At 43.4% G+C, this 17,364-nt stretch overlaps 1 protein-coding gene across 3 annotated transcripts in view; it reads right to left on the bottom strand.

Moving 5' to 3' along the window:
• The window catches only part of LOC138793262 (E3 ubiquitin-protein ligase RNF14-like), a 31,537-nt gene extending 14,173 nt beyond the window's left edge, over nt 1-17,364 (bottom strand). The window contains exons 1-6 of one of the 3 annotated variants that reach the window (XM_069971744.1): nt 17,122-17,364; nt 13,053-13,213; nt 11,111-11,262; nt 7,425-7,928; nt 3,887-4,115; nt 2,286-2,452 (exon numbers count right to left, since the gene is read on the bottom strand). In XM_069971744.1, coding sequence (XP_069827845.1) covers nt 2,286-2,452; nt 3,887-4,115; nt 7,425-7,928; nt 11,111-11,262; nt 13,053-13,206 — 1,206 coding nt within the window. In that variant the 5' untranslated portion in view covers nt 13,207-13,213; nt 17,122-17,364. The remainder of the gene's footprint in view (nt 1-2,285; nt 2,453-3,886; nt 4,116-7,424; nt 7,929-11,110; nt 11,263-13,052; nt 13,214-17,121) is intronic. The other 2 variants (XM_069971754.1, XM_069971734.1) reach the window with 2 other exon arrangements.

Genomic DNA, 17,364 nt, shown 5'->3' with positions numbered 1-17,364 from the left:
ACACACACAGACACACATGACAGAGCTATGTACACACACACACACAGACACACATGACAGAGCTATGTACACACACACACATGACAGAGCTATGTACACACACACACACATGACAGAGCTATGTACACACACACACATGACAGAGCTATGTACACACACACACATGACAGAGCTATGTACACACACACACACACACACAACAGAGCTATGTACACACACACACACACAGACACACATGACAGAGCTATGTACACACACACATGACACACGACAGAGCTATGTACACACACACACACACACACACGACAGAGCTATGTACACACACACACACATGACAGAGCTATGTACACACACACACACACACACACATGACAGAGCTATGTACACACACACACACACATGACAGAGCTATGTACACACACACACACACACACATGACAGAGCTATGTACACACACACACACATGACAGAGCTATGTACACACACACACACACACACACACGACAGAGCTATGTACACACACAGACACACGACAGAGCTATGTACACACACACACACATGACAGAGCTATGTACACACACACACACACATGACAGAGCTATGTACACACACACACATGACAGAGCTATGTACACACACACACACACACACACATGACAGAGCTATGTACACACACACACACACACACACACACACACACACACACACATGACAGAGCTATGTACACACACAGACAGGCACATCACACAGACACTTACTTTTTATGCTGGCCTGCACTTATCTCCATCTTCCTCTCCTCATGACTTTGCAGCCTGCAGGCCTCCCCCCTTACCTTCTGCACCGACTGCAGAGCTGTATAAAGGAGGGGGCAGACATCACTGCAGGGGGAGGGGGACCAGGACAGAGAAGAGGGGGCCACAGCTTTTCACTGGATCTTCTGTGCTATGTCCAGCCTGGGAGCTGCTGAGAGGGAGAGGGGGCATTCACGGAGAGTGCAGGAGGGGGAGGGGGATGGAGCCGGTCTCTTCCCTATGTCTGGCAGCTGCTGGAGCCTCCTCAATCCAGCAGGGGCCCTCAGCAAGCCCACCAGGCATGAAAGAGGGCAGGCGGCCAGCTGGAAGGGCGCTCCAGCAGACAGGCAGCACATCTAACTTCCATAGATGTGCAGTGCAGCTCTCTGTCTACCAGAGCGCCCCCTAGCTGGCCGGGAGTGAGGCGCCCTGTGCAAGTGCACAAGTCGCACACCCCAAAGGCCGGCCCTGTCTCCGGGTGCCCGCTCACTGACGGCCCACTCAGCCAATCAGAGACAGCGCACTGATTGGCTGAGCCTCAAGCAGGAGTGCGCCAGCAGGAACACAAGCAGGTAAGCATTGACTGTTTATTATTGTAACATGCATGGCAGCTAAATAGTTAACAATGCCTGTTACTGCAGTGTCGCAGCAGAATAAAAATCTGCAGCAAGAATGAAGGGCCATAGACTATAATTGTACTAAGTATTGCAGAAAATTATACTGCGCAACTCCCTATGTGTGAACAACCCCTTTATAATTTTTTACTAGATTTTTTGGGTGCTTTTGCACAATTTATGAAGCTGTGTTTATGTCAAAATAGACTAATAAGCTATCCACAGTATAGGTCATTAATCACTGATCAGCTCTGGTTAACATAAAGGGTAACTATTAGCAGGTTAGACGAAACAGAATAGGCTGGATACAGGACTCCAATCTCATAGTCTTACTATATTGGGAAGTGCAGGGAGGTTGCTGTGCTGGAGAAAACCAGTCATCAAGCTGTTCATGGATTGGCCCACTTAGCACACTGGCCCAATTGGCTTTTCCCCGACATGCCAGATGGGCAGTCCAGCCCTGCGTCACACACTGCCAGGACATTCAGCTGCCTACGTAACACTTAGGCGAATATCGTGTTTTCTGACTCGGGTGTGCACAGATACTGACATGATGGGGGCATATTGCTAATGGTTTCTACTAAACAGCCAGACTTTAAAGGATCGCGAATATTAACTTTAAGGTAAAGCTAGAGAACTGCTTTGGATATGCTTCATGCCCTGTTGAAATAAACATGCAATCTTAGTTGATCCCATAGTGCATACTTTGGAGAGTTGGGAAAAATACAGTAGCTGTCATCCAACAATCTGTATTGGCAGTATTACAATTTTAGAAAGTGATCAGTATATTTTTTCTCTCATTCTTTGGAGAGTGGAACCTGCCATGCAAAACTGCTTTAATAAGGTAACAGGTTCTCTCTTTCTGTCTTTGATATTTTACCTCAATGGGACTTTTACAGTTAGGACAAGGCTTGGAGTTCTCTTGTAGCCACTCCCTATTCTTGAAATCTTCAACAGCCTTGTCAAACGACCCATATCTCCTCAACATTTCTTTCTTTCTTTCCTCACTAGCAGTCATATACTCTTTCATCAATTCAATAAATTCTTCTGGAAAAGATCAAGAAGAAAGACAATATTACAGATTTACCTATGCAAATGCACCAAAAAAACAGTGTCCTAACGAATGTTGGGGAATGAAGTAACATGAACATTTTATCATGTTGGTGCAAACACTGTATAGCATAAGTAGTCCTAGAGCCGTGCAAAAAGATAAAAGGATTAATAAAAACCATTAATGAACCATTGTTATTTTTGTTTTGTTTTTTAATCAGAAGCAAACTACATTCCCCACCAATTATTAAAGAATAGTAGAGAAAAAATGTTTTAAAATAAACTGATGTCAGAAATCATTTACAAATCTTTATGACTTTCTATTGTACTTATCAGCTGCTGTTTGTCCTGCAGGAAGTGAGGTATTTCTAGTTTGACACAGTGTTCTCTGCTGCCACCTCTGTCAGTGACAGAAACTGTCCAGTGCAATAACATATACCAATAGCAAACCTCTCTTGCTCTGGACCAGTGCTTCTCAATTACAGTCCTCAGGCCTCACCAACAGGTCATGTTTTGAGGATTTCCTTAGTATTTCACAGGTGATATAATTATACTCAGTGCATCGGGTATTAGCACAGGTGTCCTTTGTATGGAATAGCCTCAAAACATGACCTGTTGGTGAGGCCTGAGAACTGGAATTGAGAAGCACAGCTCTGGACAGTTCTTGTCATGAACAGACATTGCAGCAGAGAGCACCCATGTAAGGCTGGAAAGAATGCACTTCTTGCAGGACATACAGCAGCTGATAAGTACTTGAAGAGTTAAGTTTTTTTTAATAGAAGTAATTTACAAATCTGTATAACTTTCTGATAAAAAAAACGCCCCCCCCCCTCCTCTGGAGTACCCCTTCAATAAAATATCTGCCATCAATTAATCACTAATCATAAGAAGACTGCAGGACTAAAGGCTGTAGATATCTAAATATGGTTGTCACCCATATTGCCCTTAAAAAAGATTCAAAGACCCCAAATAACCTCTGCAGTTCATCCGTGTGTACTCCGTATGTCTCAGGAAAGGGGAGGGGTTTAAAAATGATGCCATAAGCTGAAAATGGCTGCCAGAAAGAGTTTAAATGGTGATGTCACATAATTGTGGAATGCAAATACGGAAGTGCTAAGGTGGTCTCTACAAATTGCAGAGGCCCCCACAGACTTCTGGTGGAGTGTCCGTAGCACAATTGCAGACCGCATTACAACATGTCCTTTTTTATGTTGCGGATTTTGAATCTGCATCATAGGAAATAATGGGTTACACAGTACTCCATATCTTCGGATTTGCAAGTACTGAAAACTTATGCAGACGTGTAAATAAGGCCTCAGACTCGTCAGATCACTGCAGGATCACTATAGTATATGTAGGATTTTCATATACTTTACATGCAGAAAGTACTATTTACCTTTGTGCTCCTTGGTAAAGAGCTACTGAACATACCTGCAGATACTTTGCAAGGGGAAAGTCCATGGAAGGCAGTTTTACAATAGAGACAAAAAGCATATTTGCAGGCTGAGCAAATGCCCATTGTTTTGTCCGGCTCCTGCATAACTGGTGTCCGACAGCTTGGACGGGGGCAGTATACAATATCAGCCATTAAATCCAGGCTTGACTGCAGGAGGAGACGATCATAGCGGCGGAAAAGCTGCTCATCTACCAGATCCTTTACCTACAAATAAACAGTAATCACAGTTGTGATTTATGATTAGTTCTTGTACATGAAATATAGGTAATCAGAATTAATATTATCAATAGCTGAATATTTATTTTGTAAAATTAACAAACATCAATATTGATTTTCTTCTTACAATGGCTTCTGCCAAGGGGTGGGATATATTAGCCAGTAAATGTGTAACATGTAGCCAGAGCACACCCAGAAATCAATAGCAATTTTAAGAAACTCTGTAATAGGTTTTATTAGGCAAAAAATAGTTTTCTGTACTCAAAAAGCTGTTTTGCTGCTACCCCCCCCCCCCCCCCTCCACACACACACACACACTTCTTATCTGCCTGTTATAAGGCAAAGCTGTCTTCATTACAAAGGAGCAAAGTAAAGATGGGTTTGCTGAGTCCATTATAACCTATGGAGGGGGGAGGGGCCATGGGGGATTTTAATATGACTGCAGCTAATGGTATGGTGCATTTCCCTGTGTCTAAATGCATTGTAATGTTATGTGCTGTTATTCTCGCTACAAGATGTCATTGCATTAGAACTGGGAGGATATAATGTAAGAGGCTGCAGATGAGAACTAGAAGCAGTGTCTGAGGCTGGTGACAGTCTTTTCGGCTCAACATGTAAGGGAAAAGCAAGAAGGGTGTGGACAGTACAAGACAAGTGTAGAGCAGGAGAGTCTTCCCTTGTGTATGCCTAGGAGTAACAGGCATCTCCAGCTGGGGATGTAAAGTGGCACCTAGAGCCAATGTGGTGACATGGAAGAATGCAGCAGGACTGACATGTGGCAAGTGATCAGCCCAGAAAGAATGAAAGAAGGCCACAGAGAAGTCTGCACTGTGTGTGGCACAGGTGTGGTGACAAGGAAAGATGAGTGTCCAATGAGAGAAATGCCTAGGGGCCTATCATGAGACTATGGTAGTCTGTTGGATCTGCCCTGCACTTGCCAAGAGAAGTGAACCATGTTCTAACTGGATAACATTCTTCCTGGGCCATAAGAAATTATTGTGTCCTGCTGGAGGAGTGTGGTCAGCTCACAAAGTGGAGAGAATGATAGCAATAGTGTCAGGAATTGCAGGGAAAAAAGCCTGCTGGGCATTGCACTTTTTAAGAAGCTCAGCAGAAGGAGGGGCAGCCCGAGTGTGCAAGAGTGGTGCACGTTGTGCCTGGGAGAACAAAGCTAGACTTACCTCACTGTTGCTGAGCTCTCCAAGAACAGAGGTTGCAGGCAGTAGCCTTCTATCACAACCCCTACTGGTGGATGGTCAGAAAACCCACATACACTATATACAGACGGCCAAACCCACTGCTTATGCCGACAACAGAATAAAGTGTATGGGGACCTTTCCCCAACTCCAGGATTGTGGTTTTCAGTGTAATTAACATTTCCTGGGGAGATAAACCAGGGTCTATACCTATCTGATAAACAACTGGAGGTGAGGGAGCAGCAAAGGAGCAAACCTCCTGTAAAAATGGCCACTCTCTACAAGCAAAATGGTAACTCTACAAGTACCGAGAGAGGCTTGTAGAGTTACCCTCTTTGTTTATAGCTGGTGTAGTTAGTTGCTTACAATTATTAGTGTAGTATCCCACTACATGTTTTTTCTTTTCTCCTTATACCTTGGTAAAAGTGGATAACTAGTGTCACAGGTTAGGACAGGTAACCACTGTTCCTTACTCCAACTACTAGATGTCACACTCTCACAGCACAGCTGCAGCTAACCGTAGGTCTACCTACACACACACTTCAGTGACTACTTCCTTTTGTAGTTATTTAGTTAGTTAGTACCTGGCTACAGGCCAGGCAGGACATGTGTATAGTTGTTCATGCACTAGTTACCCAATCACTATAGGTCACTAGAAAAGGCCCCTAGGAAAACTGGAGACAATGGAATCTTCACCCTTGCCTACGGCGAGGACATATAGCTAAAACAGGACAGTCGACCACCTTAGAGAAAAGGGACGGATTATTTCAAGACTGATCCTACAGTAGAGCACAGTTACAGAAAGCCGCTCTCTACTTACAAGACGCTCAGCTTTGCAGGAAAGGTTCTACAAGCAAGCGCCACCCAGACCAGGGACCTGGGATTCATACTACCCCAGCCGGACGGAAACCTGACACTGTGGGGCAGAAGGCTGTTAGGTGAGATAACTGAGACTCATCCATACACGAATACACGATTTCTTCAAACACTAAAGAGACACTTCACCACATCCTGGCAAAGTACATAGTACACTAGGCAAGGGCCCTCCTGTTCATAACTGTTTGGCATTGAGAAACCTTTTCCAAGTAACATTTGAAAGTTGTTTAAAGTGGGACTCTGTCCTCTCTGCCACCACACTTGCAACTATACAGTACCTTGCACTTAAAGGGGTTGTCCGGCGATAAAAATTATTCACAGAATAACACACATTACAAAGTTATACAACTTTGTAATGTATGTTATGTCTGTGAATGGCCCCCTTCCCCGTGTTTCCCCCCACCCACGCTAGACCCGGAAGTGTGGTGCATTATACTCACCGCATCTCGTGTCGTCCACGGTCTCCGATCGTCAGCAGTGACGTCTTCTTCGGGAGGCCAGCGGATCTTCCCGAGTGCCGGCCGCCCTCTGCAGCGTCATCCGAAGCTCAGCCGCGATTGGCTGAGCATAACTGTGCTCAGCCAATCGCGGTTGAGCGGCTGATGACGCGGCCACGTCATCAGCTGCTCAGCCGCGATTGGCTGAGCACAGTTATGCTCAGCCAATCGCGGCTGAGCTTCGGATGACGCTGCAGAGGGCGGCCGGCACTCGGGAATATCCGCTGGCCTCCCGAAGAAGACGTCACTGCTGAGGATCGGAGACCGTGGTCGGCACGTGACAGGTAATGTATAGCGCACCACACTTCCGGGTACACGGGTGGGGGTGGTGGGACACGGGGAAGGGGGCCATTCACAGACATAACATACATTACAAAGTTGTATAACTTTGTAATGTGTGTTATTCTGTGAATAATTTTTTATCGCCGGACAACCCCTTTAACCTTAGTCCCAACCAAGGTTCCCTTGCCATGTGTCCAGTGGTGGATGTTACCACTCCTGGCCACCGAGACAAGTAGCATCCAAAAAACCAGAGCCCACCAGCAGGCCCAACATCAGTTCCAGCATCTCAGGCCACGACTTTAGGGCAAATGGATTCATGTATGTGATAGTTCAGCCATAGACAATAGATTTCTGTAAAGGATTGTAAACTGATTTTTTTTTTTAGCTTGATCAAATTTACAATACAAATTGTTTAAAAAAAAATGTTTTAGCAAGCTTTCACTTACCTGAGCAGGTGTTGCAATAGATGTGCATTCTGGTTCAGGGCAGTTCAGGGCATGGACTTGTCCGTCCTTAATCTGGACTTCAAAGTAGTCTTTGAGACAGTAGTTACAGTACACATGCTGGCAAGCCTTAAAGTGTGTGCACTCACTGCCTGACTTCTCCATAAAACAGATATTGCACAAGAATTGTTTACGATCAAAATCCTTCTTCTGTTGAGCTTCATTGATGTCCAAGATGCATTGGACTAGGGCAGGTACTGACTGTGCATCCTGTATAGCCCGTCTGTCCAGTGCTCCCCTTTCCAATAAGACCCCATCAGTAAGGGACTCATTAGGGGATTGCATCCAGTCCTGTACACCATTGCCAGACACTTCAATCTCATATGGAGATTTTATATTCAAGTAATCAAGTGTCTCCTCCTTGAGAAACTGAATCCATTGAAACAAGATAACAGATCCCTTGTTCTCCTCCCATAGGTCATCTAGACGCTGACATAACAGAGTGAGCTGAAAGTAATAAAAATACAACAATCAGATCAAGAAAAAAAGCAATAATAAAAGTATACTGAAGAATTCTTAGAATATATACACACTCTAATGTATCGTAACAGAGGTTAAACCAGAATAGGTATATATTGGGATGGATTTATCAATGTAAATGTACTGAAAAGCATGGTGCTCAGACTGAGCACCGTATGCAGCATGTCCCATCCCAAACCAATACCACTTTTTTCTGACATTTCCAAATTTTCTATGTCAATAAAAAAGAGGGCATTCAGGATATCAGTAACAGCATAGCTCAGTATATATATTCCTGCATTCCTTATTGATAATTATGGTGATCCCTACAGTACAGACCTTTCCTGGATTTAAGCCAGGATTTTTCCTTTGGACTGCTGCCTTCACTGACCTGTCTTTTCTTCTGTTTATTGATCCTGTTACTTTGCTTCAGAAACACCATCTGCAAACATTTGCAGTTGCCATTAAGCTGGCAACACACCTTAAAGTAAGCCAAACCCACTGGCAGTTCAGCTTTAGTGCCAGACCATCTAATGTGTATTGTGGCCTCTCAACTTTCCTCTTACATCAGGTGTGGGTTGGGTTGGGTTCAACTGCCTTATTCTTTTGTTCTCAGGGAGATAAATTTCTCCCATCTTTCAATTCAGAACAAATACATATACAGGCACACTAAGCCAAGTTACCTAAAATATCTATCCAGCTTTAGGCCCCATTCACACATAGTCTGTCCGCAATTTCTGACCTATTAATTTCTATATCCCCATACAGATTCGTGTTGGGGCATAATCTGCACTGCAAAACAATGGGAAACCCTTGTGCAATCCGTATTTACAGCACGGATCACCTATTCTTGATGGATAAGGCTGGGCAAATGTGGACAGGTGAGGCTATGGACAACACTATGAATGAGCAAATGTAACCTTAAGGCTGTGTTACACTGCCTCACAATACACTGTAAGGGTGGGTTCACACTACAGAATTCTTGCAGAAAACCCCGGGAATTCTGCCGGCTGTACGCTTTCACGTACGCACGCCTTTCCATCGGCTCCATAGACACCATTCTATGGGCCGGCCGATTCCGCATTTCGCCGAAAGAATTGACATGTCAGTTCTTTTGGCGGAATGTGGAATCAGCCGGCCCATAGAATGGTGTCTATGGAGCTGGCGGAAAGGCGCGCGTCCATGAGAGCGTACAGCCGGCGGAATTCCGCAGAGTTTATCTGCAAGAATTCTGTAGTGTGAACCCACCCTAAGCGAGCACCAATCTACTAGAGCAGTAGTTACTTACTGAGCCCATACACGGCTAGATGTAAAGCAAGGGCTGCATGGACATTGTTAGCAATATCCGGGCAGCCCTTGACTTGGTGTGAAAATAATAATGTGTACCTGTCCAAGCTCCCCCGGTGTCCTCCAGCCTTCTGCCTGTGTTCCCGGCTCACTAACAGCTGCTTTTGATCATGTCTCTGAAGTGACAGGTCACTCAGCCAATCACTGGCCAAGACAGGACAATGCAGTGGCCAGTAATTGGCTTAATGGCCACTCAGGAGGCAGCTGTGGTGAGCAGAGAACACAGGATCAAGGCAGCAGGACATTGGGGGAACCTGGACAGGTAATTACACATCCTTTTTTTTCCTTTGTCCTAGTATCAGTCGTTAGCCTTACATTGCTATTACTCATAGCGATGCAGGGTCAATGACCGATAATTTTCAAACATGTTAAAAGACAACAATCAGCCGATGAGCATTTGTTTGGCTGATTGTTGTCTTTATTACACAGAGCAATAATCTGCTGAATCAGCCTAATTTGGCAGATTATTGCTTCGTGTAACAGAGCCCTTAAAGTATTTTTCAGGGGCTTGACCTGGAGATTCATACCTCCTCACTAATTTTGCACAGCATTTTTTGGGGTTGAAAATAAGTCCTAAACACACAAAGCTTTTTTTTCTGGCATTTATAATTTAATTATAAAAGTTAATATATATATATATATATATATATATATATATATATATATATATATTTTTTTTTTTTTTTTTTTTTTTTTATTATTATTATTATTTTTTTATTTATTTTTTTCCCATCCTTGGTGTTTTATCCCCTATATTTTTTTAATATAAGTCATGTGATTCTTTATTACATAATTCCAGGATTTTTATTGAGTATCTGGAGAAAAATGTCAGAGAAAATGGCAATATGCATATAAACATGACTTTTTGGCATTTCTGCTCTGCTATAGAAGTCCATGGGAAAGACGCCAATGTTTCTGTGAAAAAATGCTGAACACTGAGCATGCAGCAATTTCACAAAACTGCAGACGCACTGGAAAATGACAAACTGCCCTAAAAAAGCCCATAGCAAAAAACATCCTATGAGTATTGCATTTCATTTTTTACTATTGTCGCTAGCTATCTAGAAGGCAGTGTTTTTGAGCCTAAACGCATTTCTGCCACAGTGGTGTTTCAAGGTTAAAAATTACAAAATACCCGTAGTTTTGCCAAAAGAAAATTCTCATATTAAAACAGAAGCTTCATTGTTCAATGCATAGGTCTGACCTAAAAACGATAAAAAATAAAAATAAATGCTGTACTGGGCTGAGGATCCCATAAGGAGGGAATATATTCTATGGACAACAAAAGTATAGGATGTATGTGGACCTTTACAATGAAGAACATATTAAGCATTGAAATGGAAAAGGCAGTAAAAAAATATGGTATGTTCCTTTGCATGCCATAATATGGAGGTATTCTCCTTTGAAAGCACTAATTAAAGGGGTGTCCAGCATTCAGCATTTTTTAACATATAGCTGCTGGTGCATAGAAAACAATAAACATCTTATGCTTACCGCTCCTCACTTCACCACTGTTGCAGTGTCACTGGTGTCCCCGCTTACTACAGACCTCCACCTCAAAGACAAATTTGGCTTGGGAGCGGCAGTCCGCACAACCAATCACTGACTATGATGAGGCAGCCCTGCGGCCAGTGATTGGCTGAGCGGGCTGTCACTCCTAAGACGTGTTTGTCTCAGAAGTGGAGGCACTGCAGTCAGCGGGGGACACTGGCCACACCAGAGGAGGATACAGAGGGAGCGCAGACAGGTAAGGATGACATGCTTATTGTTTTATATGCACCAGCAGCAAGACTTTACTATCAGTATGGTAAATGAACAATAACCTGTGATGGTGAAAGCCACTTGCAGCATAGTGTGAAGATCGGGCATGTAGTGGATGGGTAACCTGGAGGAAGTTCAAAGTTCAAGACGATTGGTGGCAGATAAGACACAGTGTTCTCAAAGTTGTGTGCATAGGAGTTTGTTTCATTGTTGCCTTAAGGGAAAAAAAAAGCATTTGAATGGTCAATTCCTATTTATACCACAGTACAATATAAATGGGGTTGTCCAGGATAAAACAATTGATAGCCTATCCACTGCCCAATCAGCTCTTCGGAACCCTCAATTCCTATTCACCTCATTAGGAACTGAGGCTGCAGTGAGCTATGTTCACACATAGTATTTCGGTTAGTCTTTTTTCAACCAAAATCAGGACTGGAACTGACAGGGCAAAATTATAATGGGTAGATTTGGCCACTATCTGTGTGTTCAATCCACTCCTGGTTTCGGTTGAAAAAAGACAGAAATATGCCGCCTCTATACAGGGAACGAAGCCAACTGCTTCCAGCTCTGTTCCCACTGTAGTGTGAGGACCGAACAGTTGATGGACCCTGAGGATCAAGATCAACTGTGGATAGGCTATCAGTTGTTTTAGTTTGGAAAACCTCTTTAATAGAGATGAGCGAATCGGGTTCGGGTTGGAATCGATCCGAACCCGAACATTAGGTATTTGATTAGCTGGGGCTGCTGAACTTGTATAAAGCTCTAAGGTTGTCTGGAAAACATGGATACAGCCAATGACTATATCCATGTTTTCCACATAGCCTTAGGGCTTTATCCAAGTTCAGCAGCCACCGCTAATCAAATGCCGAAAGTTCGGGTTCGGATCGACTCGAGCATGCTCGAGGTTCGCTCATCTCTACTTTTTAACTTCATGTCTTTAATATATATAGTTTATATAACTAAACTATAATAGGATGTTCTAGCCATCTCTATTTTTCTCAAATGTAAAATGAACATGATAAAACTGAAGTAAGCAGTCTAAAGGCCCTATTCCACAGGCCGACTGACAAGAGCAAACGAGTGTTTCCCGCTCGCTGTCGCCGCTATTCCACGCGGCAGCAGAGAGCGGGTGAGTGTGGGAGGGGCTGCGGGGAGGCTGCCCGGGCGATTACTAGATCGTCCGGGCAGCTCATAGCATACAGCAGCGGTCTGCTGCCGCTGCTTCTATTCCACAGACCAGCGGCAGCAGATCGTTGCCGTATGAGTCGTTTGCCTTTCAACATGTTTGAAAGACAAACAACGCAACGATCAGCCGACATGAACTATGTCGGCTGATCGTTGCGTTCTATTTCACGGGATGATTATCGGCCGAATACGTGAGCTAGCTACAGGAGGAGACTAAAGGCCCTATTACACCAAGTGATTATCAGCCGTTTTTGGCCAAGTATTGGCAGTTACAGCTGATGGTCACTTGGTTTAATAGCTCCTGTTAAAAGGCAACAATGAGTTGATATGCATCTCCCCGTGGCCCCCACGCTCTTACCTGTTTACTGTCGGTGCAAGCAAGTGCTGACCTGACAGGTCGGTGCTCGCTTGCTCCTCCAGACCAGCCCAGGTATTAGAGCCTAAAGTATATTTATCGCTGTGGAAGACAATTTAGTACGGAGGGGGGGGAGAGAAAAGATGATTGATAACAGGAGAAGGAAGCAATTTTGTCTTATAAGGTATACTACAAAATGTCTTATATTTGCTTGTACTATTGATCAATGCAAAGTTTGTATAAAGAAAAGTGCCTAAGTCTCTTAATTGATAATCAAACTTGTTATAAGCACACCTCAGCTCTCATAGCTTATACTAGTCATAACCTGACTGTGAATCTGTTAAATATTAATCAGTGCCAAAAAATCTGATTATCTGTATCTGATGCTAATGCTATAAACACTACTTTACCCATATGTATAATAAATCTATTTTGTTTTTAACTATTGTCAACTTCTTACTCACTTTTTATAGATACTACAAAATCTGAAGGTAAATCCAGACACAGATAAATTTCCCCTCCTTGAGCTGTATCTGCCCTCATATATTCATCTTCAGAGTAAATACTAGCCAAGGCTAATAGTTCATCCTCTTGTGCCTCTTGGTCTTCTGTTGACATTGGTTACCTGTGAGAGTAGGGGGGAAAAACAATACTAAAATCAATTATATATATATATATATATATATATATATATATATATATATATATATATAAAATCCCTTTAATTTGGCATCACTGGTTACTCTTAGGTGCCATATAATCAAATATTTCCACCAAATATCCTCCCCACTGTTGCTGTTTTTTTTTGTTTTTTACAGAGCTGCAATGATGACGTGCCTATATACCCATGCCAACGCTACAGCCAGTCATTGGCCACAGTGGTATACTGCTTCAGTGGTTATGTAGGTATACGGCACGTTATCACTGCAGTGATGTAGAAAAAGATAGTGGGGAATAGTGGAGCAGAATACATGTTTTTTTCTATTTTACCTTGAATCTGAGCACTGGACAAGGAAAAGGTTAAAACATTTTTTTCAAAGTAGTACAACAGAACAAATACTATACAAACAGGGTTTTGCTGTAATTGTACTGACCCACAGAATACAGTTAACATGGCAGACAGTGTAAAAAAAGAAGGCCCTACAAAATTTGTATAAATGTTTTGTGTTTTTTTTCCAATTTTGTGTTTTTTTTGTTTTGCTGAAGATTTTATGGTAATTGTGTGCCATAATATCCTCATCCTCCTCTAGTTAATGGTAAAGTAAGCATTATGGTTCTTAGAAGGCAAAAAAAAAAGAAAAAAAAAAGAAAAAACTAAAACTAAAATGGATACAATCCTTTAAGCGTACATCACAGAAAAACTATATACATTTCTGAAGAGACATGACATGACTACAAACCAGTTCTACAGGTCAGTTGTTTAGTGACAGGTGAAGATCACACAGCTTTGGTTTCTAATGCCCCTATTCCACGAGTCGTTTGGAGGAGCAAACGAGCGCTATTAGCGCTCGTTTGCTCCTCGTTCCCCGCTCCCTGCCGCCGCTATTCAACGCGAGCGGGTGAGTGCGGGAGGGGCTGCTCGGAGGATCGCTGATCGTCCGGGCAGCCCATATGATATAGCAGTGTCTGCTGCCGACGCTCCTATTCAACGGAGCGACGGCAGCAGATCGCTGCTATATCAGTCGCTTGTTTTTCAACATGTTGAAAAACAAGCGACTGCAACGATCAGCCGACATGAAAGATGTCGGCTGATCGTTGCACTCTATTCCACGGGACGAATATCGTTCGTAGCGGCCGATATCGGCCGAATACGAACGATATTGCTCCTTTAAACGACCCGTGGAATAGGGGCTTAAGATATTCAGTGTTTAAACATTATACTTATAAATGTTCAGGTAGACACTAATGAACTTGTTCCAAAGGGCACACAGCTTAAGGCCCTATTCCACGGGTCGTTTAGAGGAGCAATATCGTTCGTATTCGGCCGATATCGGCCGCTACGAACGATATTCGTCCCGTGGAATAGAAAGCAACGATCAGCCGACATCGTTCATGTCGGCTGATCGTTGCAGTCGCTTGTTTTTCAACATGTTGAAAAACAAGCGACTGATATAGCAGCGATCTCCTGCCGTCGCTCCGTTGAATAGGAGCATCGGCAGCAGGCGCTGCTATATCCTATGGGCTGCCCGGACGATCAGCGATCCCCCGGGCAGCCCCCCCAGCAGCTCCCCGCCGCCCCTCCGGCACTCACCCGCTCGCTGACGCCGCGTTGAATAGCGGCGGCAGCGAGCGGGGAACGAGGAGCAAACGAGCGCTAATAGCGCTCGTTTGCTCCTCCAAACGACTCGTGGAATAGGGGCATTACTGATACAGCACTTTCTTCATTTCAGGTTGCTACAGAAGGGTAATGCACATGGAATTAGTGAGTCACTGGGATTTTCCAGTCTCCACAATTTGCATTGAGGTCTATGATGGTCAAGTCATGTGAGACTTGCAACCAAAAATCAATCAAACATGCATTTCTTGCAACATGTTGCAGTCTCGCTATTCACTAACAATAAGTGCAATGTTGTGCAATCTTTGTGTTGCGGTGTGTTTCCCCAGTGTGACTGCAGCTATGTGCCCAGCAACCCTTAGCACTCCACTGTATTTACCCAGAAGTCTAGGAGATTGAGAATCTTACCATGCATTTTATAAAAAAAAAAAACAAGGATAGGGTAGTTTCACACAGAGCATTTTCCTGAAAAAATGCCATTTCCAGATTTAAATCGAGAGTCCATAGTAAAATATAAAACAGCATACTTCCTTTTTTTGCCATTGTTTCTCCCTTAAATGGCATTTTGTGGGTCACACAAACGATGGTGTTTTTTCACCATTCTTCCTACCATAGCCCTCAATAGGTTCAAAAAAGTTTGTGTTAGGGTACTATTACACGGAACGATAATTGTCCGAATTGGCCCGATTCGGCCGATTATCGCTCCATGTAATAAATGCAACGATCAGCCGATGACAACGATCATTGGCTGATCGTTGATATAGGTTAGACCCTATTTTTGTCGGGCGCCGACCGCGCACCGCTATGTGTAATAGCGGTGCGTGGCCGGCGACTAACGATATACATTACCCATCCACGTTCCAGGGCTGCTCCTGCCGTCCGCTTCTCCCGGGGTCCCGTGCGCACTCTAGCTTCACAGCGGCCTGTCAGCAGATAGGCCGCTCAGCCAATCACAGGCCGCAGCGGTCCCGGCCTGTGATTGGCTGAGCGGCCTATCAGCTGACAGGCCACTGTGAAGCTAGAGCGCGCACGGGACCCCGGGAGAAGAGGACGGCAGGAGCAGCCCTGGAACGTGGATGGGTAATGTATGCCAGTTTAGCAAGGGCTGCAAGGACATCGGTAATGATGTCCTTGCAGCTCTTGTCAAACGGTTATCGGGCGGTGTAATAAAGCCAGTAAACGAGCAACGATCTAGCAGATCGGCGCTCGTTTACAGGTATTATCGGGCCCTGCTCGGCCCGTGTAATACCACCCTTAGGCTGGGTTCACACTGTGTTTTTGCAGTCTGTTTAAGGCATCCACACAAAAGCGTGGTCGACCACATTTTTATGTACGCTAAAAAAAGAAGAAAAAAATGCATCCATTTTGATCCAGCTTTTTTTTTTTCTATAATTAAAGTCAAAGGAAGAATGGGTCAAAACGGATTGCACACAACTGCATCTGTTTTTGCATTTATTTTTACATAAAATGTATACATTAAACAGACTGCAAAAAAGTAGTGTGAACCTAGACTAAATGTGTGTATTTGTGTTCTTGTCCTCACTTTTTTTAATAGAAACGGTAAAATCACATAAACAAAAAATGCATATACAAATACAAAGTATTTGCATCAAAGAGGGCAAACAAATATGTGTTTTTTGTAGCATTTTTTCAACCCCCCTCCCCCCTCCAAAATGTTTACAGGAAGCCTTATGATTGCCATAAATACGATGCATAACAGCATGGAGAAATATATAGACAATAACGTCGAGATGGTCAAGGAAGACCTATGCATTCCAGCCTGTATATTTTTCAACTCATGGTGATAATACACTAAACTACAGCAGACATTTGTATTACAATCATCTCCCCCTGTGACATCCAATATGCAAATTCAACATTAAAAACATATTTGTAATTTTTTATTTTGCTGCAACACTGCAGATTTAGGCTAAAGCTACGTGGTATACTTGGTAATGTGACACAAAAATTGCATGGCGATGCACCCAATGTTAGTGAATGGTGTCAACTTGTTGCCGGTAACCTAGACAACAAGCTTTCAACAATGGGAAGGAAAGAGTGGGCATATCAGGATGCAAGTTGGCTAAATGAATTTGTTTGCAAAAATATTTAACTTGACAAGTCCTAGAAGTATAACTGTATTAGTTCAGATGGGAATTTCTTTTCAATATTCTTTTACACTTACAGAAATCAAAGATTTGGTAAACATTGAAATGCAAAGTATCTAATAATATCATAACTTTTCCTCAATGTCTTACCTTTACTTACATAAAACCACAAAACCCCCTTTAAACAGGTCAGTCCGTCACTACTTACAGTCCTAAAAAGTAGCCTACGTAGGGATCTGATTTTGCTTAAACCTCTCTTCCTTCTTCCTGCTGTGGAGTGTCCCTGTGTATGAATGGGGAGCTGTACTAGGAAGAAGAGGCTTTACATTAGGGATCATGTAACAGCAATCCACAAGATGGAGAATACAGAGCTGCATACACCCAGCCCAGTGA

This window comes from Dendropsophus ebraccatus, chromosome 1, assembly GCF_027789765.1.
Source record: "Dendropsophus ebraccatus isolate aDenEbr1 chromosome 1, aDenEbr1.pat, whole genome shotgun sequence".
Taxonomy (NCBI): domain Eukaryota; kingdom Metazoa; phylum Chordata; class Amphibia; order Anura; family Hylidae; genus Dendropsophus; species Dendropsophus ebraccatus.
Note: the sequence above shows the minus strand (reverse complement) of the source record. Positions and strands in the feature narration are given on the sequence as shown.